Below are 26,623 nucleotides of genomic sequence, written 5' to 3' on the forward strand. Positions count from 1 at the left end.
TCATACTACTCATGTCTTTTTATTATCTACAATAATATGTTGTATATTAGTTGTGTTGTTCAGCATTGTCTTCTTTCCTGTCTTAAGGGGAATGAGTTTAAAGTTTGTCTATTAAATGTAAAATATGCTGTAAGCTTTTTCTGAAAAACCTTTACAGAATTAAGGAGGATCTCTTCTATTCTTAATTTCCAAAGAGTTTTTTTCATTAATAGGTGTTGATCTTTATCAAATTCTTTTTCTGCATCAGTTGAAAAAAATAATTTTCTCCTTTTATCTATTAATACAGTGAACAACATTGACAGATTTCTTTTATATTGAACAATTCTTGCAATAATTGGAAATCCTACTTGATCATAATGTATTAGTTTTTAATATACCTTTGGATTTGAATAGCTAATGCTTTATTTTGGATCTTTGCATCTATGTTCATAAATGAAATAGATGGTAATTTTCTTTTGTCGTCTATTTTTTTTTTTTTTTTTTTTTTTTGCGGTACGTGGGCCTCTCAGTGTTGTGGCCTGTCCCGTTGCGGAGCACAGGCTCAGCAGCCATGGCTCACGGGCCCAGCCGCTCCGCGGCATGTGGGATCTTCCCGGACCAGGGCACGAACCCATGTCCCCTGCACTGGCAGGCGGACTCTAAACCACTGCGCCACCAGGGAAGCCCCCTGTCGTCTATTTTTATAATCAAGATTATTTGGCACCTTTCCTTTGCTCTTCTGTATCAACTTATATATGATACAGTTGATTTTGACTTAAACATTTGGCAGAACTCAACCATAAAACAACTGGGACCTGGGGTTTTTGGCAAAGGAGGTATTGACTATCATTTCATTTTCTTAATCTTTAAGAATTTGCATTCTGTATTTCTTATTGTGTTATTCATGGTATTTTATACTTTTAAGAGTTCATCAATTTCATCTAGTTTTAAAAATTTATTAGAGTATGATTTTTCATATTAATCTTTTATTTTTAAATACACTTCATTTTTTAGAGCAGTTTTAGGTTCACAGCAAGATTAAAAGGAAAGTATAGAGATTTCACATATACTTCTTGCCTCCACACATGCATAGTCTTTCTGCCCCATTATCACCATGCCTGGTGACATATGATATGCAGTATCTTAAAAGCTTATGTGCCATCTGTATATCTTCTTTGGTGAGATGTATGTTAAGGTCTTTGGCCACTTTTTAATCAAGTCCTTTATATTCTTATTGTTAGTTTTAAGAGTTCTTTGTATATTTTGACTAAGTCTTTTATCAGATGTGTCTTTTGCAAACATTTTCTCCTAGTCCTATGGCTTGTCTTCTCATTCTCTTCACATTGTCCTTTGCAGAGCCTGAGTTTTTAGTTTCAGTGAAGTCCAGCTTGTCAATTCCTTCTTTCATGGGTCATGCCTTTGGTGTTCTATCTAAATAGCCATACTCAATGTCATCTAGGTTTTCTCTTATGTTATCTTCTAGGAGTTTTATAGTTTTTGCATTTTATACTTAGTTCTGTGATCCTTTTTTTTTTTTTTTTGCGGTATGCAGGCCTCTCACTGTTGTGGCCTCTCCCGTTGCGGAGCACAGGCTCCGGACGCGCAGGCTCAGAGGCCATGGCTCACGGGCCCAGCCGCTCCGCGGCATGTGGGATCCTCCCGGACCGGGGCACGAACCCGTGTCCCCTGCATCTGCAAGCGGACTCTCAACCACTGCACCACCAGGGAAGCCCTGTGATCCATTTTGAGTTAATTTTTGTGATGTTATGATGTCTGTGTTTAGATTCATTTTTTTGCATGTAGATGTCCAATTGTTCCACTGCTATTTGCTGAAAAGTCTATCTTTGCTCAATTGTATTACCTTTGTTTTTTTGTCAAAGATTAGTTTATATTAATGTGGGTCTATTTCTGGGCTCCCTATTCTGTTCCACCAATCTATTTGTCTATTCTTTTGGCAGTACCACACTGTCTTGATTATTGAAGCTTTATAGTGTGTCTTGAAGTCAGGTAGGGTCAGTTCTCCAACTTTGTTCTCCTTAAATATTATGTTAGCTGTTCTGTGTCTTTTGCCTCTCCATATAAACTTTAGAATCAGTTTTTTGATATCCACAGAATAACTTTCTGGGACTTTGATTGGGATTGCATTGAATCCATAGATCAAATTGGGAAGAACTGACATCCTGATGATAGTGAATCTTCCTATCCATTAACATGAACTATCTCTCCATTTATTTAGTTCTTTTTTGATTTAGTTCATCATAGATTGTAGTTTTCCTTATACAGAACTTGTATATATTTTGTCAGATTTATACCTAAGTTTTTCATTTTTTGGATGCCAATATAGATAGTGTTGTGCTTAAATTTCAAATTGCACTTATTTGTTGCTGGTATATAGATTAACTTTTATATATTAACCTTGTATCCTGCAATTTTGCTATAATTGCTTATTAGTTCCAGGAGTATTTTTGGTCACTTCTTTTGGACTTTCTACATAGACAATCATATCTTTTGCAAACAAAGACAGTTGTATTTATTCCTTCTCAATTTGTATTCCTTCCTTCCCAATTTGTATTTCTTTTATTTCTTTTTCTTGTCTTGTTGCATAGCCAGGACTTACAGTATAATGTATGATGTTGAAAAGCAGTGGTGAGAAGGGACATCCTTCCCTTGTTTCTGACCTTGTGGGAAAACTTCAAGTTTCTTACCACTAAGTATGATGATAGCTATAGTTTTTTGTAGATATTCTTAATCAAGTCCAGGAAGTTTCCCTCAATTCCTAGTTTACTGAGAGTTTTTATCTTGAAGAGGCGTTAGATTTTGTCAAATGCTTTTCCTGCATCTATTGATATGATCATATGATTTTCTTCTTTAGCCTGTTGATATTCTGGATTACATTAGTCAATCTTTGAAAGTTCAACCAGCCTTGCATACCTACGTTAAATCCTATTTGGCCATGGTGTATAATTCTTTTATATATTGTTGAATTTGATTTGCTAATATTTTGTTGACAATTTTTGAGTCTATGTTCATGAGAGATAATAGTCTGTAGTTTTCTTGTCTTGTAAAGTCTTTGTCTGGTTTTGGTATTAGGAAAATGTTGGCCTCATAGAATGACTTAGGAAGTATTCCTTCTGCTTCTGTCCTCTTAAAGATATTGTATAGAAATGGTATAATCTCTTATTTAAATGTTTGGGAGAATTCACCAGTGAACCCATCTGACCCTTGTATTTTCTGTATTGGAAGGTTATTAATTACTGATTCAGTATATTTAACAGATATAGTCCTATTCAGATTGTCTGTTTCTCCTTGTGTAAGTTTTGGAAGATTATGATTTTTAGGAAGTTGGTCCATTTCATCTAGGTTATTAAATTTGTGGGCACATAAGTGTTCATAATATTCCTTTACTATCTTTTTAAAAAATTTATTTATTTATTTGGCTGCATTGGGTCTTCATTGCTGCACGTGGGCTTTCTCTAGTTGCGGCGAGTGGGGGCTACTCTTTGTTGCTGTGTGTGGGCTTCTCATTGAAGTGGCTTCTCTTGTTGCAGAGCATGGGCGCTAGGTGCGTGCACTTCAGTAGTGTGGCACGAGGGTTCAGTAGTTGTGGCTTGTGGGCTGTAGAGTGCAGGAACAGTAGTTGTGGCACACAGGCTTAGTTGTTCCGCGGCATGTGGGATCTTCCTGGACCAGGGCTCGAACCCGTGTCCCCTGCATTGGCAGGTGGATTCTTAACCACTGCACCACCAGAGAAGCCCTTTACTACCTTTTTAATGTCCATGGGATCTGTAGTGATGTCTCTTCTTTCATTTCTGATATTAGTAATATGTCCTCTTTTTCTTTCTTTCTTTTTTTTTTTAGTTAGCCTGGCTAACGACTTATTGATTTTATTGATCTTTTCAAAGAGCCAACTTTTGGTTTCATTAATCTTCTCTATTAATTTTCAATTTTAATTTTATTGATTTCTGCTTATATAGTTATCATATCTTTTCTTTTAACTTTGTATTTAATGAAAAATTCTCAACAAAATATTAGCAAACCGAATCCAACAACACGTAAAAAAAGATCATACAGTATGACCAAGTTTATCCCAAGTTCACAAGGACGGTTCAACATATGCAAATCAATCAATGTGATATACCACATCAACAAAAGAAAAGACAAAAACTACATGATCATCTCAATAGATGCAGAAAAAGCATTTGACAAAATTCAACATCCATTCATGATAAAAAGTCTTACCAAAGTAGGTATACAGGGAACATATCTCAACATAATAAAAGCTATTTATAACAAACGCACAGCTAATATAATACTCAACGGTGAAAAGCTAAAAGCCTTCCCACTAAAATCTGGAACAAGACAAGGATGCCCACTCTTACCCCTTCTATTCAACATGGTATTGGAAGTCCTAGTCACAGCAATCAGACAAGAAAAAGAAATAAAAGGTATCCAGATTGTAAGGGAAGAGGTATAATTGTCATTATATGCACATGACATGATACTATATGGAGAAAACCCTAAAGATTTCACACAAAAACTTCTAGAACTGATAAACAAATTCAGCAAGGTAGCAGGATACAAGATTGACATACAGAAATCTGTTGCATTTCTTTACACTAGCAATGAAATATCAGAAAGGGAAAGTCAAAACAAAACAAAACAAAAAACAATCCTTTTAAAATCGTATCCAAAAAAGAAAACAAAATAAAATACATAGGAATAAACCTGACCAAGGAGGTGAGAGACTTATCTGCTGAGAACTATAAAAAACTGATAAAGGCAACTGAAGATGATTCAAAGAAGTGGAAAGATTGCTTATCTCCACTTTTTTTAGTTCTTTTACTGAGGTTATGTCTTGTTCTTTCATTGGTAACATATTCATCTGTCTCTTCATTTTGCCCAATTCTCTGTTTATTTCTGTGTGGTAGGGAGGTAAGTTGGTTACACTTCCCAATCTTGAAGAAATGGCCTTATGTAGGAGATGTCCAATGGGGCCCAGCAGGGCACTCGATTCTTGTCACCAGAGCTATGTGCTCTAGAGGTATCCTGTATGTAGGCTGCATGCATTCTTCTTTTGTGGCAAGGTGAACTAATGTGGGCATGCTGGTAGGCGGAGCTGGGCCCTGGCCCAGTTGTCTGTGAGGCAGTGCCTCATGTGGTGGCTGAGGGCCCAATGGAGGGCACAGTAGGCTTCCTGTGTGGTTGGCTGTGCAGCCCTGGCGGGAATTGGGGCTGGTGCTGGCCCACTGGTGGGCTAGGCTGTATCCCTGTGCAGCTGTCTGTGAGCTCCAGGAGGGCTCATGGCTTGTGCCAACCCCCTGGTGGGTGGGTTCAGTCCCCAGTGGTAGTAAGCTAGCGGGAGGATTCTAAAATGGCACTTGCCAGTACCAGTGTTATCATGGTAGAATGATCCCCAAATGGCTGTCAACAGTGTCTCCATCCCCAGAGGGAGTACCAGTTGCCTCCTGCCATCCAATAGGCTCTCCAAGATCAGCAAGTGGGTCTGACCCAGGCTTCTTTCAAACTACTGCCTCTGCACTGGGACTGGGAGCATGAGAGATTTTGTGCGCTCCCTTTAAAATTGGAGTCTCTATTTCCTGTAGTCCTTCAGCTCTCCTGATCCTAAGTGCCAGTGGTTTTCAGAGCCAGATGTTTTGGGGGCTTGTCTTCCTGGTTCAGGATCCCTAGTTTGAGGAGCCTGATATAGGACTATGACCCCTCACTCCTTGGGGAGGACCTCTATGATTGTGATATTCCTCTTGTATGTCGGTCACCAACCTGAGGGTGTGGGTCCTGACTATACCATGTCCCTGTCCCCCCTACCATCTCACTGTGGTTCCTTTTTTAAGTCTTTGGTGTGGAAAATATTTTCTTCTAGTCTCCGTGTCATTTTCTTAGATAGTTGTTCTGTAAGTGGTTGTAATTTTGGTGTGTCCATGGGAAGCAGTGAGTTCAGGGTCTTCCTACTCTGCCATTTTGGCCACCTCTCCAGTTTCATTTTTTTCATTAAGATTATCACTTCTCAATGATCAGTCTGCATATTTAACCATTCTCTTTTCTTGAAATACATGTTGGATTAACTCCATCTCCAATAGTTTGGGTTTCCTTTGATTGCTTCACTTTCTTGTCATACCCATTAGATGTAATCATTTCCCAGTAATACTGTCGTACTTTCTAGGAGCTCACCTACCCTCACAGTTTCTATTTTCACTTCTGATAACTGTCAGATTTCTATCTTTTTTTTAATATAATTTTTATTTATTTATTTATTTTTGGCTGTGTTGGGTCTTTCTCCAGTTGCGGCGAGCGGGGGCCACTCTTCATCGCGGTGCGTGGGCCTCTTACTGTCGCGGCCTCTCTTATTGCGGAGCACAAGCTCCAGATGCGCAGGCTCAGTAGTTGTGGCTCACGGGCCTAGTTGCTCCACGGCATGTGGGATCTTCCCAGACCAGGGTTGGAACCCGTGTCCCCTGCATTGGCAGGCAGATTCTCAACCACTGCGCCACCAGGGAAGCCCCAGATTTCTATCTTTAACCTTGACATCCCTCCAGAATCCAGCAGTTGGATTTTTCCACTAGTTAACTCATCTCCTCATATCTCAAACTGACTCTACATCATTATATTACGCACCCAAGCTCATGATCTCAGAGTCATCCCTGCTTCTTCTTGCTTGCTTGCTTGAGCTTCCCCCGATCCCAATATCAAGTTGATTTCCCAGACCATTTGGTTTTCTTTCAAAATGCTCCCTACATCTTCCTTTTATATTTACACTACTCTCCATTACCAATATCCAGAATGTTATAACAGCCTTATTACAGACTTCTTTGTCTCCATCAACATTTTTTTTCTCCTTGCTGCATAGTACTGCTAGAGTAATCTTCATAAAATCCCACTTTCATCCTCTGATTTTTCTGCTCAAAACTCTTCATTGTAAACCTCTTCTTTTTCCTACAGAAGAAAACTCCTAGCATTCAAATATCAATACAGTCTAGCCCCCAACCTACCTTTCCTTAATTTTTACTATGCAATCCTCAATACCCATAAAAATAATTACCTTGCTACTTCCATGCTTTAGCCCCTACCTCTCTACCTATCCAACTTCTACCTATTTTTCAAAGCCATATCTTTTTCTCTAGCTGAGAGTGACCTCTTCTGATTCAGAACCAGCTGGCACTGATCATTTCCTAACCAGCATTGCTTTTTATTTTTATTCCTAAAACATTTGTTTATGTGAGAGGCAGCTTGGAATGTTTAAGAGCTTCAGCAAATTTTTTAACTTTTCTGTGGTTCACTTTGTTTAATGGAACATAATAAATATATCTCATAGTGTTGTGAAAAATAAATAAGATTGTACATTACAATCCTTAATATAATACCTGGCATATAGCCATGTTCATATATAACTACTTATGATGATGGTGATTTTTTTTTTTTCGGTACGCGGGCCTCTCACTGCCGTGGCCTCTCCCATTGCGGAGCACAGGCTCCGGACGCGCAGGCTCAGCGGCCACGGCTCACGGGCCCAGCTGCTCCGCAGCATGTGGGATCTTCCCGGACCGGGGCACGAACCCGTGTCCCCTGCATCGGCAGGCGGACTCTCAACCACTGCGCCACCAGGGAAGCCCTATGATGTGATTTTTGAACAGTGAAATAAAATAGAATTCCTGTTCTTAAAGGGTTTTAATATTATCTAAATATTAATCTTCTCCTCTGGATTCTTGAGATTCTAGGCTTAGCATATAGCTTTTGTAATAGGTATTTGTTTGACACTATCATGACTTGGGCTGGCAGAAGGGTTCGACTGGGGGGTCATAGTGGCAGGAGCTGTGCTGTCTGTTTAGCTTGCACTCTTTAAATTATTCAGAAATATAAAAAATCTGCAAAACAAGTCTTTCCATGCAATGTTTAGGGGTTATGTTTCCTATGCTTTGGAAATTAATTGTATTTATCTCCTGTAATAACCTTTTAACATACAATGTAGGAAGGTAGGTTTTTATCTCATTAAAATTTAATCTTTTTAGGACTAGGAGCTCCATTATCCATTCTAGATGAATTTCTTGATGAATCCTCTAACCTGCAGTCTGAGTCACATGAACCCATTTTGTCTGTACAGTCTCAGGATCCAACTACCAGCCAAAAACCATCCAACACATTTATGAAGGAGATACCATCAAAAAAAGGTAATTAGAATAAAGATTTCCACTTGGACGAAGGGGATAAACAAACTAGACAATGTTGAAAACTCTTTTGCTGACCAAAATGGCAATCTTAACTTGTTTGAAGTTGATTAGTTTATCTGTAATATTGTCTAAATTCCTTCATGTGAGGCTAGACTCTGAAATCCAGTCTCAGTAATGCAACTCTTTCTGTAGTGAGGATTTACATTTAGCTCAGAGAAGTAGCCAACTATAGACCTATGATTTTCTGGCAATGAATTTTCATTTTTACAGTATCTAAAGATTCAAAGTATCTACAAATCTGTTTCACATTCAGGAAGATCTGAATACTTTTTTTTTTAAAAAAAAGCTTTTATTCATTCAGCTTGCATTTGGAACCACCAGTAGAATAACCTCAAGAACCTTTAAGATCTCCTTGGGGGCCATTGCTGTAGAATAATCTATTGCTTTCAAGATTATAATTTCTCTCATATATTAGAGTAGAATACTCTCCCTGCTATGTGTCTGAGCTTCTGAATTTTTCCTTTATATCTAATTGTCTATTATTTTAATATCATATTTTCAGAAGCATCAGAATGTCAAGAGTCATCTACTTGTCTGCATCCCACCCTTTATAGTGTTTCTCAAACTCCTGCCACCATCTTCATGGAGACCATACGCTTCTTGATGAAGGTCAATGCTGTGCAGGTCAGAATATTTGAAAAAGGGCAAGTAGAGGGAAAGATTTTAATGAACTACTTATTCTGTCATAGTGATGTCTTCGCAAGCTTAACTGTGTATGACGCAGAAATCAAACATGCTTTGAGAGCACACTATAGACACAATGGAATAAACATTCAAACATGAACTACTCTCTGCAGAGAGCATCAGGAGACCTCACTGCAAGTCTGCTCCCTATAGAATACCAGCAAAGCAAAATCAGACTCTGAGTCATATGTAGCCTGATGTTACTTTATTGTGGGAACTCATGTTATGTGAGTGTTGGGGGTTCACAGGAGCCTAAGCACACCCTTCTTCCCTTCCAGGTTCTGAACCAATTGGAAACAGATACACAGTGCTATATGGGGGGATAAAAATACTAATTTTTTATTGATATAACTGGGCTGGATATGTGACTGGTCCCAGATTTGATTTACCCATGCAGTCACAGGTGGAACAGCTGGAGAATTGCAGTCTCCTCTCAGAGAAGAAGAGCATCCTGTAAGGTCTACCTACCACATAGGAAATGAGAAACATATCCATGAAGTGAGCAGTAAGAGAGAGAGCAAGATCCAGGAGGCAAGAGATTTGGCCCTCAACCTATAGAGTGCATGTGCCACTTGAGGGTGGGCAACTCAAGACAGGGCAAGAATTATGAACTAGGTGGGAGTGGGCCACGTTAAACAGGAGGCTTTAATATACTAACCTTTCACAATAGAGAAATAGTCTCTCTGTCTCCCTAATTAAATAAATCACTTTTCCCCCATGTCCAAGAGTCAGTATGCAGGTAGAGGGAACAGCTGCAGAGCCTCCCCGTCAGTATTTTCTTAAGAAGGTTTCATTATTAGTGGAAGTTTCTATATTATAGGCTGAGATGAGAACAAAGGGAGAAGAAGGGTTTCCCCTCTTCTTAGCAAGTACATATGACTTTGTCAAATTTGCAGGCCTTATATCATATTAAAAACAAAGTATAGCCCAAAGTATAAAACTGGTGAACATAACAAATGCTTGAGAGTGTGGCAGAAACAGACATTTATGTTTCTAAGATCCTGAGTCTAGAATTTTAGAAAGGGAGGTTTTGCCTCACTCTAAGTTTCCGTATAAATACAAATGCCTGAAAATGTTACCTCGTATGAAAATGGGGTGGTTGATGAAATGCTTTTGTCTGCTACACAATAGGCTAAAACTCATCTAGTATGACCAGCAAGACCAGAATTATACAGTACTGTAGATAATTCACTTGGAAATGTTACTACATGAATAGCTGGTAATGGAACCATGATATACTGAATGTTTATAATTCACCTCTAACCTTTTGAAATTGATAATCATTTCATTCTATATTATGTTCCTTATTATTTATTATCAGAGACATAATCTTCAACCATGAGAGCTATGGAATTGACACCATACAGTCATTTACATGTTTCTTATAATCTGAGTTTTCCTTGCAGTATGTACACAGAGTGCTTGCACATGAGTTATTATGCCCTCATGGAGGCCCCAGCTGTGAGTATTACTTGGTGCTGGCCCAGACACACCTACTCAAGAAGGATTTTGCTAAAGCAGAGGAATACCTTCAGCAAGCAGCTCAGATGGACTACCTGGTAATAACTTTTGCTAGAGTGTCTTAAGTTTAGTTTGGAGAAGGGACAAGTAGGCCTTCTTAAAGGTGGTGATGCCATATCACAGGTAGATTTCTGGTTACCAGAGGTGGGGGTCATCAGCTGTCAGTAAACTCATTTATCTAATTTCCTTCCATTTGTTTTTCTTAATCAATCATGACTTTTACAAAGGACAGAGAAAGGATAAGGACAGCTCTTTAGCAGACACTTTATCTATTTCAAGTTTCCTGAACTTCTACTTTCTCATTGTGAACATCATCATGGTTATGCATGAATATTTTTCTTAATATTTTCCCCAAAGACAAAACGGCTTTGAAGAATGCAAGAAAAAAATGAGAGGGCAGTCCTAGAACAGTATCTCCCAGTGCAACTGAATGGCCCTCTTTCTAATTTGCAAAAGAACATGGACTTCATCTAAATTTAAATGTTAAACAAAGATCATTAATGTACTTTTAAATACCACCTCATCCCATGTACTACTTGTTCTTCACTTTCTTAGAACCCTAACGTCTGGGGCGTGAAAGGCCATCTCTATTTTCTGAGTGGAAATCATGCTGAGGCCAAGGCATGCTATGAGCGAACCATTAGTTTTGTAGTGGATGCTTCTGAGATGCACTTCATCTTCCTGCGACTGGGGCAGATATATCTGGAAGAGAAAGAGGTGAGGAATAGAGATAGGGAGTAACTATGTAAATCAGGTCATTGTCTGGGACCTGATTACAGTTCAAGCATTAACATCCATCTTTGTGGAGTAAGAATAGTAATATGATGATGACACTTTTACATCCAAAGGTAAAGTGACTTGCCCAACATCAGATAACCAGTAATTAATAGAAGCAGGATTCAAATCCAGGCAGTCTAATACTAGAGTCTGTGGTTTTAACCATTATGATACTAAAAAAGTTGTTAAGAACTCAGTAAGTGTTATTTTAGCTATTATTTTAGCTTTCTTTTATTAAAAGTAGTAGAAGCATTCTTAGCTTGACTTAACTAACAGAAAGGTACCACTCTGGTCGGGGATGTTGATAATGGGAGAGGCTATGCATGTGTGGGGACAGTGGGTAAATGGAAAATCTCTGTTCTTTCCTCTCAATTTTGCTGTGAACATAAAACTTCTCTTAAAAAGTTGTCTTAAAAAATATATATATATTTTAAATATATATATATAAAATATATTTAAATATATATATATATATAAACATATATATACATAATCCAAGAACTCATCTAACTTAGATTGGTGTGGAGTACAATTATAGAAGCCTCATGGTTATCCTAGAAATGCAGTGTTTGAAGCTTCCAGATCAATAGCTTAGTGGTGCTTTCTTTCTACAGTACGAAAAGGCGAAGAAAACCTACCTGCAAGTCTGTAAGAGATCGCCTTCATGCCTTACCTGGCTAGGACTGGGAATCGCCTGTTATAAGGTAAGAGGATCAGGTCTTGAGACTAGCCTGTGCATACAGCTGACCTTGACTCCTTGGCCTTCCAGGCATCCTGGGAGTTTGGATGGTGGTAGGAAGGCTATCAGGGCAGTCTTCTCTAATGAAAAGTTGCTCTTCAAAGCTGTTCAGTAAACTGAAGGTCAATCTGAACTACAAAAATAAAACATTCTTTAAAAATCCCACAAAAACTGAAGCATGAAGCTATATAATAAAAAATTTCATGTTATTTGGTACATAAGCTTGTAATTTTATTATGTTATCTGGAAGAGAAAAGTGATATGAGATATAAAGAATCTACTCAATTAAATTAAAGAAACTAATTGATACTTATTAGGCTCTGAGTCCCTTCTATATTCAGGAGGAGTTGCTACAGCTTCTGGTAGATCTTTTGTTCCACTGCCCCTATAAACTCTTTAGTCACCCTTCCCTCCTTTCCTCTAATCTTTGAAAGACGCATGCATTCTTCTGTTCTTGTCTAACTTCTTCATGTGTATTCTTGATTCTATCCCTCTCCTTTTCTCCTAATCCCTCACTTTCTTAATATTTTCTTTCTCTTTGATTTACATTTTTAAGCTTTCCTTCCCAATCAGCTCTTTCCCTGTACTTTTCCCCTTCTTATTAAACAATAACAACAGTAACAACCTCCCTGGTTGTTACCCTTAACCAAAAGAATTGTTTACATTCCTTGTCTCTTATTCCTCATTGCTGTTTTTTTAACCATAAAGGTAAAATATGATAGTTATAGAAATTTGGATGATACAAAATATGAAGAAAACATAAAAGTATCCATAATCCCCACCACTAAGTGATAACCACTATTAACATTTGAATGCATTTTCCTCCAGTCTTTTTTCGTACGTATATGAAAGTAATTTTTTTTAAAGTTCTTTTGTTTATTTATTTATTATTTTTGGCTGCATTGGGTCTTCGTTAATGCATGCGGGCTTTCTCTAGTTGTGGCGAACGGGGGCTACTCTTCGTTGCAGTGCGCGGGCTTCTCATTGCAGTGGCTTCTCTTATTGTGGAGCACAGGCTCTGGGCACGTGGGCTTCAGTACTTGTGGGACTCGGGCTCTGTAGTTGTGGCTTATGGGCTCTAGAATGCAGGCTCAGTAGTTGTGGCGCATGGGCTTAGTTGCTCTGCGGCATGTGGGATCTTCCCGGACCAGGGCTTGAACCCGCGTCCCCTGCATTGGCAGGCGGATTCCCAGCTACTGCGTCACCAGAGAAGCCCTGAAAGTAATTTTAATGTATAAAATTGTAAATAATATATTTACTTCTTTGGAATCTTTTTTTCTACTTAACAGTATAGCATTGGTACCTTCTCACATAATCAAATAGTCTAAAACATAAATTTTGATAACTGCATGGTATTCCCTGGTTTGGATGCATAAGTAAGGTTATCATGTAATTTATCATACAAACCAGGACACTTCTGAGAATGAAAAGGGTGATATTAATAATTACACTGGGACACAGGTAGTGTCCCAGGCCAACCAGGACACATGATCACTTATATAGAAGCCATATGCCCCCACTCCACCTTCCCAGAAAGGATGTAAAACATCCGTAGCTGTTAGAAACCTAACAGCACTTTCAAAAGAACAAGAAACCAATCATGCTTCTATTTGTTTTAAGTAGCATAAAAAATATTTTCATTGATATAGAAACTCAAAAAAACTTGGGTTAAGTCCCACTGCTAAGGTATCCAAGTAATCTCTGCCCCTCAGTCAATGTTTTAGTCATGCTATACCTATGTGTGGATATACCATATCTATTTGACCAACCACTTATTGGACATGTCATTAGTTTCTACATCTATATATTATAAATAAAGCAGAAATAAACATTCTTAAGACATAAATCTCTGTGCTTAATTCTGTTATTTCCTTAGGATACATTCATAAAGAATGTAGAAAAATTTTTAAGTATAGTGTCAACTCATTTTCTAGAAAGGCTGTAAACTGCTGTATATTCTGCCAGGTGTGAGAGTCCATTTTACTGTTAAGTCATCAACAATGGGCACTATCATTTTCCAATTTGATATATATCCTAATTTACATTTTCATCACTAATGAAGTTGAAATCATGTGAATTATCTGTTCCTTTCCCAGGTACCATTTATCCTTCAATTCCTTGCAATTAGGTGTATACCCCTTAACGCTTTGCTGAAACTTCTCTGATGGGGGCCCCCTATAACATCCTAATTGCCAAATGCAATAGACCCTCCGATGAAGTCTCTGTGGCACTTAACCCTGCTGACTGCCTCCTTCTTGAAACCCTCTCTTCCCTTGACTTCCACAATATTGCATTCACATCCTTCCAGTTCCGCGCCTTCCTCTCTGGTGTCCTTCTCAGCCTTTTTTTGCTGGCTCCTAGTCTTTTGCCCATCATAATTGTTGGGTCCTCCTGGGTTCTATAGCCAGCTCTTCTCCTGTCACCTTACTTCTTCTCCCTAAGAAATATCATCTACCCCAGTGGTCTTAACTACCAATTGTGCCCCAATGAATCCTAAAGCTTCAATTCATAACACTTTTCATGTTCTGACCCTTATATCAAACAATGTAATAGACAGCTCTATTTGATGGTCCCCCAGACACCTCAAAATGTACATATCCAAAATATAACCTAACTTATCTCAGAAGGATTCTCACATTCCTTAAGCCTGTACCTTCTCCTGTATTCCCTGTCTTAGTAAATGGGACTATAATGAATCCAGTCAACGAAGCCAGAAACTTAATAACTATCCTAGTCTAATTCTATTACTTTTAATTAGTCATCAAGTATCCTATTGATTTTGTCTCCTAAATGTCTGTTGAGTCTACTGTCTCCTCTCCATCTGTGTTTTTACTGCTCTAATTCAAGCCTCATCCCTTCTTTACCTGCTAGGGTGTTCTCCTGTCCTCCCTCAATTCATCTCCTGCATTGTTACCATAGTGGTCTTTAAAATATGCAAATACAAGGTTACTTCCCTATTTAAACTCCTCAGTGACTACCCCTTATTTCAGAATAATATTCAGATTTTTTTTGAATGATCTGGTCTCTTCCTAACTCCTTGGTCTTATCACTTCCTTTGTTTTCTCTCTTTTCTCTCTTCTCTCTCTCGCTTTCTCTCTGTCTCTCCCTTCCCTCCCTTCTCCAGCCACACAAGCATATTAAGAGTTTCCTGAGCATGCCATGCTCTCTGAAGCCTCTGTGCCTCTGTATATGAAGTTCCTCTTACCTGGAATGCCTTGAAGTATAGCTAACAAACTCCTATTTATCCTTCAGGATTGACTTCAGCAGTGTTTCTTCTCTGAAGCCATCCCTTAATCTCGGGGTACAATTATTCCTCTTTTCCTTTGTCCCTCCACTAGATTATTTATGTATATATATGTATGTATATATATATACACGTATATATATGTATATATATATATATGCTTTTATTATAGAAATGCTTATTTTCTATCAGAACTCTTTATGTGTTTGAGTTTTCATTTTGTCTTAATTTTTTACGTATCTGTCAGTGAATTCTTTGGGCAAAAGTTGTATTATTTCTTCATACTGCCTGACACAGAGTAAAATAAATCCTTAGCAAGTATAGGTTGATTAAATAATGAATCAATATCTCTGAGACATTTAAAGTGTGGACCAAGGTATGGGCATTGCCAAAAGGCCATTCTTCATATTGTCTTGGGCCTAGAAACCAGTTATTTTATTTTCTAAAACATGAAAAATGAAGAACGATTTTACTGGGGAGAGAGAGGTATCTTATCCTTTCCTTAGGTGGCCTTTTGGAAGATTTTACAAAACAGACTCACAGTATTAGGGAGCAGCAATGATATCCATGTGCCCAGAGCTCAGGGAATGCCCTAGAATCTCTGAATGTTGTATTGATTGCTCAAGATTGTGCTGTCAATAACTAATATTAGGGGAAAGAGAAGCTTTCTAAACAATAGTATTTTGATGGGCTAATAAGACTTTAACTTAAGAAAGGGATGTACAATGTAAAACTACAAATGTATCTGACAGCCCACTGTGTATGGGGAAATCACTGAATGAGGCACACATGATAGTGAATACTTCTGGTTTTCCAACCCTGGCACCTGAAGTTCTATGGTTCATGGATGCCCTGATGGGCCTGCTATAGAGAGAAGGAAGAAGGGAGGGGTGTAACTCGAGAGCCCAGCAGGCAGGGCTCCAGATTCCTGTACCTGACTTTCTAATCAGAGCAGTTCTACTTTTAACTCATTCATATATTGGAACACCACCACATATGATTTTGTTTGAAGAAAGAGTTCTGTTGCTAAAAATTTTTTTTCTGTTGCTAAAAATTTTTTAAGTTGAAAATTATTAGTATGGGTCACATATATCAATATTATTTGGACATAGCATTTTCAGCTAAACAGATTCCAGCTGGCTTAAGTGAAAACTACTTTGACTTAACAAATCACATTATCTTCTTTTTCTATCAAGCTGGATGAGCTCACAGAGGCTGAGGATGCTCTCTCTGAAGCCAATGCACTGAACAACTACAATGCTGAAGTATGGGCATATCTGGCCCTGGTCTGCCTGAAAGTGAGTGATTATTATCCTTACACAATGCCCTTGTAGAGCAGAGGGGTGAGGGACCAAGTAAAGAAAGAGATAGCGGGAAGGCCACCAATGCATGATAGTTGAGGTTTGATGAGCTTCAGATGTGGTCATTATACTGATGATGAAGGAGAGTTCATGTCTGGGAAGCCTCTACTTAGGATGTGCTTGAAAATCATATACTTAGGTGTGTTTGTCTGGAAAGGAGATTCTAAAAATGGGAATGAGGCATTTGGGTTTGGTGGTCTCAGGTGAGTGGTAATGGGGTGGATTGGGGTTGACCGTCAGTGGGGGTTTCAGATGGGGTGGGCTCCCTGTGGCACTTTTGAGCTGCTCAGCAGGCCTCAGCCCAGACCACACAAACTAAGCCCAGCCCAGTGTGTGCCCTGACTCAAGATGAAGGAGCATGTACAGATCAGATCTTGGTCTGGGGTTGCAGTTAGGAGACGTGCAAGGGCTGTGCAGTGGGATGGCAGATTAGACTTGGGGAAGGTGAGAGATTCTCCTTCTGCCCTCCTCAGCACCACTCTGCCTGCCTTCACTCTCATGTTTAGGACCTCAAGTCTGGGATTGTATAGTCATCCTATTTATGCTCTGGATCTACAAAAATGTCATATATGGTCTAGAAAACTATATAAGAATCTAATGATAAAAAGAAAGGCAAAGTAGACTATAAGGGTGTAGCCATAAATGAATTACCAACAATAGGAACAACAGAAATCTAATAGACTGAAGTTATTTTCCCAAAAGGTCCCATCATTTAAAAAATGCACCTGATGCTATGAAGCATCTTCTTTGTAATTGTCTCTAAGATTTTTCTTTGAGACCAGAATTCAGACAGATAGTTTAGCTATTCAGACACATAGTTTAGATATTTACCTGATACTAATCAGGAAAGACATGGTATTTATATTTAAAATGTATTTAATTATATTTAATGACCTGAGTTCCTTTTTCATTAAAGTTGTTTTCCTTTTAAAAAAATTTAAAACGGGAGTGATATTGTATCAGAATGTAACAAGGTCAAAGACCAGCAAAGGAGATACTCTACTAGTGTTTCTGAATCATTCCATCCTGTTGAACTGCTGGCTGAGGGTGCTTATCCTTGAAATAGATGGGAAATTGTGTGCGTGTGTGTAATTGTGGGAATTTGTGATAGCTGCTTTACCTATAGAAAGTAACCCTCCCATAATTAAAATAACTTGCTTCAATAACTTGCACATTAGCCTAAGATTCAAATTGGGAATAAAGAGAGTGGCCCTCAGTTTTCCATTGGCCAATACAACACAGAACTGACAGGGAATATTGTGATTATAAGAGAAACTAACAGAATAAAAATTACTGGACTTTCTCTTGGGAGTAAATATCAATATGAGAAATACCTGAGTTCTTACCCCAGCTGTGCCACAACTAGCTGTGGGATACTGGGGAAGTTACTTAAACTTGCTGGGCCTCAGTTTCTTCATCTTTAAACTAAAAGGGTCAAAATGGAAGATTTTAATACACTTCTCTCAGAAACTGCTAGATCAAATAGGGAAAAAATTAAGGATGTGTAAGATTTGAATAAAACAACAAGGTTGAGCTCAAACACTAATTATATAGCCCTGTACTTACTCATAGAATACATATTCTTTTGAAGCACAAGTGAATTATTCATAAAGGTTGACCATATGCTAGACCACAAAGAGAGCTTCAATGAATACATGTAGATCACACTTCAGTAAAATTATAAATCAACAACTAAAAGATAGGCCAAAAGACTCACATACATTTGTAAACTTAAAAAGATGTTTCTAATTAATTCATAGATCAAAAAGAAAATCATATACAATTTCTTTTGGTAGGTAGAGTTCTAAAGATGACCTCCCCCAAGATTATTTCCTGAAACACTAATATACCACAAAACAAGCCCCAGCAAATTTAAGAGGATAGAAATTATATCAAACATTTTTTCCAACCACAGTGGTATGAAACTAGAAATCAACTATAGAAAGAAAAATGGGAAAAAGAACAAACACATGTAGACTAAACAGCATGCTACTAAAAAAGCAATGGGTCAATGATGAAATCAAAGAGGAATTCAGAAAATACCTTGAGATAAATGAAAATGGAAACACAACTTTCCAAAATCTATGGGACGAAGCAAAAGCAGTTCTAAGAGGGAATTTCATAGCAATATAGGCCTTCCTCAAGAAACAAGAAAAGTCTCAAATAAACAACCAAACCTACCACCTAAAAGAATTAGAAAGAGAAGAACAAACAAAGCCCAAAGTCAGTGGAAGGAAGGAATTAATAAAGATTAGAGAGAGCAGTAGCACCACATCTCCTCAGACTACGGCCTCAGACCCATGCTTTCACCTCCCCCCACCCCACCCCCCACCCAAAGGAGTACCTATCCCTTTGTCCCATGCCTGGGAGTAGCGTGAACTTCTTGCCTGTGGACTATAAAGACTAACTAGTTTGAAAATGGGAAAACTAGAACCAGCAGATTCTTCTCAAAACACCAGTCTATTATTTCAGAAGAGTTAATTTCAGAAGGAACCTGGGTCAGGCTTGATAAAACAACTGACAGGGATCTTACTGGTAAAACAAGAACTTGGGAAACTGTGAGGTGGACAACTAGGAAAGGACAGTCTGCTGATGGTGTGGCCGGTTATCCCAGTGCTTCAAAGAACCCTTCATTATGAATGTATCATTCTGGTAAAGCAGTTCTGACCACCACTGGGAGGCTACTGCTTAGAATTCCCCGTGGTCTCATTGATGACAGCGAAAGCCTAGAAGCAGCTGCTCTTTGGGAGCTAGAGGAAGAAACTGGCTATAAAGGAGATGTTGCTGAATGTTCTCCAGCTGTATGTATGGATCCAGGTTTGTCAAATTGTACCACACACATCATGACCGTAACTATCAATGGAGATGATGCTGAAAACCTAAGGCCTGAGCCAAAGCCAGGAGTTGGAGAATTTGTGGAAGTAATTTCCTTACCAAAGAATGACCTGCTGAAGAGACTTGATGCTCTGGTAGCTGATGAACATCTGACAGTAGACGCTAGGTCTATTCCTATACTCTGGCATTGAAACGTGCAAAGATGAAGCCATTTGAAGTGCCCTTCCTGAAGTTTTAAGGCCAAAGGACAGCGGCCATGTTTTTGTAAAAAGAATCACCAGACCCCCTTCGCTAAGACTTTGTATTCAGCTTAGTTTTAATGTAGATTTGAAATGAGCTTTTTCATAAAATAAAAGCAACACCAAATGCAAAAAAAAAAAGATCAGAGATGAAGTAAATAAAATAGAGATAAAAAATAATAGAAAAAATCAATGAAACCTAGAGTTGGTTTTTTGAAAAGATAAACAAAATTGATAAACCTTTAGCCAGGCTTACCAAGAAGAAAAGAGAGAGGACCCAAATAAACAAAATAAGAATGAAAAAGGAGAAATAACAACTGATACCACAGAGATACAAAAAATCATAAGAGGATAGTATGGACAGTTATATGCCAACAAACTGGACAAACTAGAAGAAATGGGCAAATTTCTAGAAACATACAACCTGCCAACACTGAGTCCAGATGGAATAGACAATCGGAACAGACTGATAACTAGAATTGAAATTGAATTTGCAATTTAAAAATCTCCCAGCAATGAATTGGGAGATTGGGATTGACATATATACACTAATATGTATAAAATAGATAACTAATAAGAACCTGCTGTATAAAAAATAAAATAAAATTCAAAAATTAAAAAAAAAAAACTCCCGGCAAATAAAAGTCCAGGACCAGACAGCTTCACAAGGGAATTCTACAAAATAAATAAAGAAGAACTAATACCTATCCTTCTCAAACTATTCCAAAAAATTTAAGAGATCAGAACACTCCCAAATTCATTCTGTGAGGCCACCATTTACCCTGAGATCAAAACCAGACAAAGACATTACAAAAAAAGAAATTACAGGCCAGTATCTTTGATGAGTATAGGTGGAAATGTCATCAACAAAATATTAGCAAACCAAATCCACCAATGTATAAAAAGGATCATACACCACCATCAAGTTGGATTTATTCCAAGGTCACAAGGATGGTTCAACTTTTGCAAATCAATCAATGTAATATACCAAATTAACAAAAGGAAGGTTAAAACTCCCATGATAATCTCAATAGTTGCAGAAAAATCATTTGACAAAAGTAAACATCCATTCATGATAAAAACTCTCATCAAAGTGGGTATAGAGGGACTATATCTCAACATAATAAAGCCCATTTATGACAAACCCACAGCCAACATCATACTCATTGGTGAAAAGCTAAAAGTCTTCCTGCTAAATTCAGGAATAAGGCAAGGATTCTCACTCTTGCCACTTCTTTTTTTTTTTTTAATTGACGTATAGTTGATTTACAGTGTTGCGTTGTTTTCTGGTGTACAGCAAAGTGATTCTTTTTCATAATCTTTTCCATTGTAGTTTATTACAAAATATTGAATATAGTTCCCTGTGTTATACAGGAGGACATTGTTGTTTATCTATTTTATATATAGTAGTGTGTATCTGCTAATCCCTCACCCACATCTTTCCTTTTGGTAACCATAAGTTTGTTTTCTATGTCAGTGAGTCTGTTTTGTAAATAAGTTCATTTCTACAATTTTTTAGATTCCACATATAAGCGATATCATATGATATTTGTCTTTCTCTGTCTGATTTACTTCACTTAGTATGATAACCTTGGGGTTCATCCATGTTGCTGCAAATGGCATCATTTCATTTTTTATGGCTGAGTAATATTCCATTGGAGATAGATAGATAGATATCACATCTTCTTTATCCATTCATCTGTTGACAGACATTTAGGTTGCTTCTGTGTCTTGGCTACTATAAATAGTACTGCTATGAACATTGGGGTGCATGTATCTTTTCAAATTAGAGTTTTCTCCAGATATATGCCCAGAAGTCGGATTGCTGGGTCATATGGTAACAAGGTATGCTGAAACTACTGATGAATGCTTAAAGAGGAAGAAGATATTTACATAGTCTCAAGTATTTCACAACAAGATATTTATTAATTACAAGGGGGAACACAGTAATGCCATAGTAGAAAAACCTGGCAGATAACAATCTAAACAAATAATCAAGGTTACCATCACCATTATTGGGATAAACAGCATGTGCCTCCTAATATAGAACGCACTGAGGGCAACACAACAGTGTTTTTGAGGTATTCCTGCTAAAAGTTCATAACCTGATATAATCATAAAGATACATCAAACACTAATTGAGGAATATTTTACAAAATTACTGCCCTATAATGTTGAGAAATTCCAATACCATGAAACAAAAAGAATCAAGAACTACTCCCAATTAAAAGAAACTGAAGACATGAATACTGAGTAAAAGGCATGATCCTGGATTTTCTTTTGCTATAAAAGATATTACTGGGGCATTTGGAAAAATCTAAATGAAGTCTACAGATTAGATAATAGTATTATATTTGTACTAATCTCATGATTTTGATAATTGCACTGTGCTTATGTAAGAGAATGTCCTTGGTTTTAGGAAACACATACTAAAGTCTAAAATTGCATCGTGTTTGCAATTTACTCTCAAATGGTTCAGGAAAAGTTAAAATATATACTTATGTATCATGTACACATGTATATATGTGTGCATGTGTGTATATACAGAGAGGAGAGAACTATTCTTGTAACTTTAATCTGAAATTATGTCAAAATTTAAAAGATAATTCATTAAGATAACATAAATTAATACCACGCTACACACCCATTAGAATGGCTTAAATCAAAAAGACTGGCAATTTTTTTTTTAATTTTTTAAATTTAATTTTATTTATTTTTGGCTTCATTGGGTCCTTGTTGCTGCGCGTGAGCTTTCTCTAGTTGCAGTGAGCAGGGGCCACTCTTCGCTGCGGTGCGTGGGCCCCCCACTGCGGTGGCCTCTCCTGCTGCGGAGCACGGGCTCCAGGCGCACAGGCCTCAGTAATTGTGGCCCGTGGGCTCAGTAGTTGTGGTGCACGGGCCCAGTCGCTCCGCGGCATATGGGATCCTCCCGGACCAGGGCTCGAACCCGTGTCCCCCGCACCGGCAGGCAGACTCCCAACCACTGTGCCACCAGGGAAGCCCAAGACTGGCAATTATTGACAGGGATGTGGAGAAACCGGAATCCTTATACATTGCTGGCGGGATTGCAAATTAGTACACCACTTTGGAAAACAGTTTCGCAGATTCTTAAAAAGTTAAATACATACTTACCATATATCCCAGCAATTCCACTTCTTGGTATCTAGTCAAGAAAAGTGAAAACATATGTCTACACAAAGATTTCTCTATTTCATTACAGCATTTAATAATCGGTAAAGACTGGAAACATTCCAAATGACACATCAGTGAATGGATAAACAAAATATGGTATAATTATACAATGGAATACTATTAAGCAATAAAAATGAAATTCTGATTCATGCAACAATATGGATGAACCTCAAAAATATTATGCTAATTAAGAGAAGGCACAAAAGACTGTATATTATATGATACCATTTATATGAAATTAGGAAAATTATAGAGATGAAAATAGATCAGTGATTCTAGGGCCAAGGGTTGGAATGGGGATTGACTGAAAACAGGCACGAAGAAACTTTTGGGGAGTAATAGAAACCTTCTAAAACTGGATTGTGGTGATGGTTGCACAGTTGAACCTTAAAATTAGTGAATTTTATGGTACATATATTATACCTCAATAAATCTATTTTTAAAAGATTAAACAGGGTGTCCCTGGTGGCGCAGTGGTTGAGAGTCCGCCTGCCGATGCAGGGGACACAGTTCGTGCCCTGGTCTGGGAAGATCCCACATGCCGCGGAGTGGCTGGGCCCATGAGCCACGGCCGCTGAGCCTGCGCGTCCGGAGCCTGTGCTCCGCAACGGGAGAGGCCCGCGTACCGCAAAAAAAAAAAAAAAAAAAAAAAAAAAAAAAAATTAAACAGCCCACCAAAATGAGGAATAAATGGAGTGACTGTTCAATAAATAGTGGTGGAGTCATTGGCTATCCATATGAAAAAAAAAGTAGTCATTACTTCACCCCCCCACCCCACCCCCCCCCCACACACTATTCCAGCTGGTTTAAAGGTCTAAATCCTAAAACTTTAGACTCTTTAGAAGAAAATATGGAGGATACCTCTTTGCCCTTGGGTGTGCATGGTTTCCTTATGACTATAAAAGCACAAGACAAAGATAAAAATATCAATAAATTAACAACTTTTAAATTGGAAATTCATGTACAACAAAAGGCACTAAAATAAAGCTTAAGGACTTTATTATAAATACTTGCAGCATTTATAACTAATAAAGGATTAATATCCAGAATATATAAATATTTCCTACAATAAGAAAAAAACCCTACACACAATCTGATTGAAAAATGGTCACAGGATAGGAATATATAATTTGCTGAAGTGGAAATTGTAAAAGTCAATAAATATAAGAAAAGAAGTTCTGCTTCACTAGTAACCATGAAAATGCAATTTATAATTATGTGACAGAAATTCACACCCATAAGATTGGGAAAAATTAGTTTGATATTACCAACATTGATAAGGATTGTCCTAATTGCTAGTGGATGTTAAGTGGTACAACTACTTTGAAGTGCAATATGGCGTTATTTAGTCACATTCATATCTACAACTTAGCAATTTTATATATAGATACATTCCTAAGGAAAATACCAGAAAACATGAACAAGGATGTTTACTGCAGCATTTTACATAATAACAAAACAAAAAATTCTTTTTCAAAATTTTGCCTGTTCTGGATCCTTCCATCCTTTGGGTCTCTGCCTCCCTATGACAGAAGTGAAACAAAAGTAATAATGATAGGAAAGGAAGATGTACTGGAAAATGCCCCTGGAATTCAGTGAACTTCAGGTAGGAACACTTGAAAGTTTAAATATTTTAGGAAAGTCTTTACGGTAATGAAGTGTTTTGTGAACTAGTAAAAATTTACCATGGACTAGCACTAATCAGAGAATTGGACTTGATATTCTCTAAATTCCCTTCTAACCTGAACAGTCTGTGGTTCTCATATTTATGTATTTAAAATTTCTGAAGTGACTCAATACTGCAGCTAATTTGTTATGCACAAGCTTATGAAATATACTAGTGAAATCATTTTATTCTCATTTAAGTCCTACATGATTACTTCATACAAGAAATAACTAGGAGAAGTAGTGTTCTCACCTCATATCCAGATCTTCATGGAAGTAATTGCAGTATCTGCTTTTTCTAATGCATACAGACAGGATAAATGGTAGTAGTTAAAAACCTGGACTCTGGAGCCAAGCTGCATTGTTTTAAAACCTGGCTCTTCCACTTATTAGCTTCATAACCCTGGCAAGTTATTTATCCTCTCTGTGCCCAGGTTTCTCTATCTGTAAACTGGGAACTATAGATACTAGTGGCATGTAAATATCAATAGTATATTGATACAATATAAATATAAATAATAGTGGTATGTATGAAAGTAAAGCACTTTAAAAATGTAAACAATTAAAAACAATGTAAACTACAAAGCAAGCACTATGTAAGTGTTAGCTGTTATTAACAGAATAGCTTCAATCCTGAGAGTAACAAATGACTCATGGTGCTTTCAGGAAAAAAAAAAAGAGAGGTCAAGTTGTCTTTAAGCTTTTTGAAATGAAGGAGGGATATATATATTATATATATATGAGCATCTGCTTTTCCCTACCATCTTTCATTTTCCTGCTTCCCCCTTTGAATTCAGAGGTTCTTAACTAAGAAGGTATAAATCCTCTGCTTATGTACTTTCCCTTCATAATATTTATGATATGTCCTCATCACCAGGCGGTGCTCTTTTTTTCAGGCTGGACGGCAACTGGAAGCTGAGCAGGCCTACAAGTACACGATGAAGGTATGATGCAGATACCTCTGCTGTTCATACTGTACTGAGGTTGGTAAACTGGAGGGAAGGTGCTGGCTTAATTCAGGACTTGACTTTACAGCATTTCATGATATGAATATTTTTCTAGAGGATTTTCTTACCATCTTTGGCCATTATCATGGGGCTGCTGGGTTTGGAATAAAAACCCACATATTACCATGCGGGATCTTTTGTTAACCTCCCTGGGCCTCATTTTCCTCACATATAAAATGAAGGTGTTGCTCTAGTCCAGGGGTCAGCAAACTTTTTCTGTAAAGGGCAAAACAGGAAATATTTTAGGCTTTGTGGGCTACATGGTTTCTATTGTAACTACTACTCTTCCCTTGTAGTGCAAAAACAGCTATAGACAATACACCAACTAATGAGCATGGCTGCATTTCAAATAAAATTTTACTTACAAAATAGGCAGCAGGCTGGATTTGGCTCATGAGCAATTGCTTGCCAACCCCTGGTCTAGTCTATCAGTTATGATTGCAAGTAATTTGACTTGGAAGACAGTGGCTTAAACAAATTAGGAGTTTTATTTTTCTCATCTAATGAAAAGTCCAGAATTGGTACCACAGTGTCATCAGAGCCCCAACCTCTTTCTTTCTGCTTCACCAATCATAACATGCAGTTTCCATCCCTCATAGTTGCAAGACAGCCATTGTAGGTCCAGCTATCATATCCATGTTTCAGGCACAATAAAGAACAAGGCAGGGAAAGGACAAAGGGACCATGCTAGCTATTTCACCTCCCTTTAAAGAGATATGACTTTACCTTACATTTCATTGGCAACAACTGAAATTACCCCTAGCTGCAAGGGAAGCAAGAAATGTGGCTTTTTAGTTGGTTACATTGCTGCCCTGGAAAGAAATGATTTTGTTAGTAAAAGAAGGGAGAGAGTGGGTTTTCCGTAGGCGATTAGATGTGTCTACTACACATCTAGATTTTAAAATTAAAGTCTAATGTCTTTGATTCCTGTGTCTTTCATTCCTTTCTCTCACTTGCCAAATAGGAACATTATTCATTAGTTAAGATATATTGGGTGATAAGGTAAACAGTTTTAAAAATAAACTTTAAGTTATTTTACAAAAACATACACAAATTGTGAGTGTTCATACCACGTGATGAATTTTCATAAAGTGAACACATCCATGTAACCAGCACGATGTTTTGAGGTCTTTTTAATGG

The 26,623-nt window shown here is 37.7% G+C and overlaps 1 protein-coding gene and 1 pseudogene across 6 annotated transcripts in view; both read left to right on the top strand.

Annotated features, from left to right (window-relative positions):
- Positions 1-26,623, top strand: part of CFAP70 (cilia and flagella associated protein 70) — an 88,594-nt gene that overhangs the window by 61,540 nt on the left and 431 nt on the right. For all 5 annotated transcript variants that reach the window (XM_079899289.1, XM_079899291.1, XM_079899290.1 and 2 more), the window contains 7 exons: positions 8,001-8,159; positions 8,722-8,843; positions 10,310-10,462; positions 10,980-11,141; positions 11,816-11,905; positions 16,381-16,482; positions 25,373-25,420. In XM_079899289.1, coding sequence (XP_079755415.1) covers positions 8,001-8,159; positions 8,722-8,843; positions 10,310-10,462; positions 10,980-11,141; positions 11,816-11,905; positions 16,381-16,482; positions 25,373-25,420 — 836 coding nt within the window. The remainder of the gene's footprint in view (positions 1-8,000; positions 8,160-8,721; positions 8,844-10,309; positions 10,463-10,979; positions 11,142-11,815; positions 11,906-16,380; positions 16,483-25,372; positions 25,421-26,623) is intronic.
- Positions 18,964-19,618, top strand: LOC307175232 (ADP-sugar pyrophosphatase-like; annotated as a pseudogene). Its single transcript has one exon. The product of its transcript is annotated as an ADP-sugar pyrophosphatase-like (transcript).

This window comes from Stenella coeruleoalba (genome assembly GCF_951394435.1).
Source record: "Stenella coeruleoalba genome assembly, chromosome: 16".
Classification (NCBI taxonomy): Eukaryota; Metazoa; Chordata; class Mammalia; order Artiodactyla; family Delphinidae; genus Stenella; species Stenella coeruleoalba.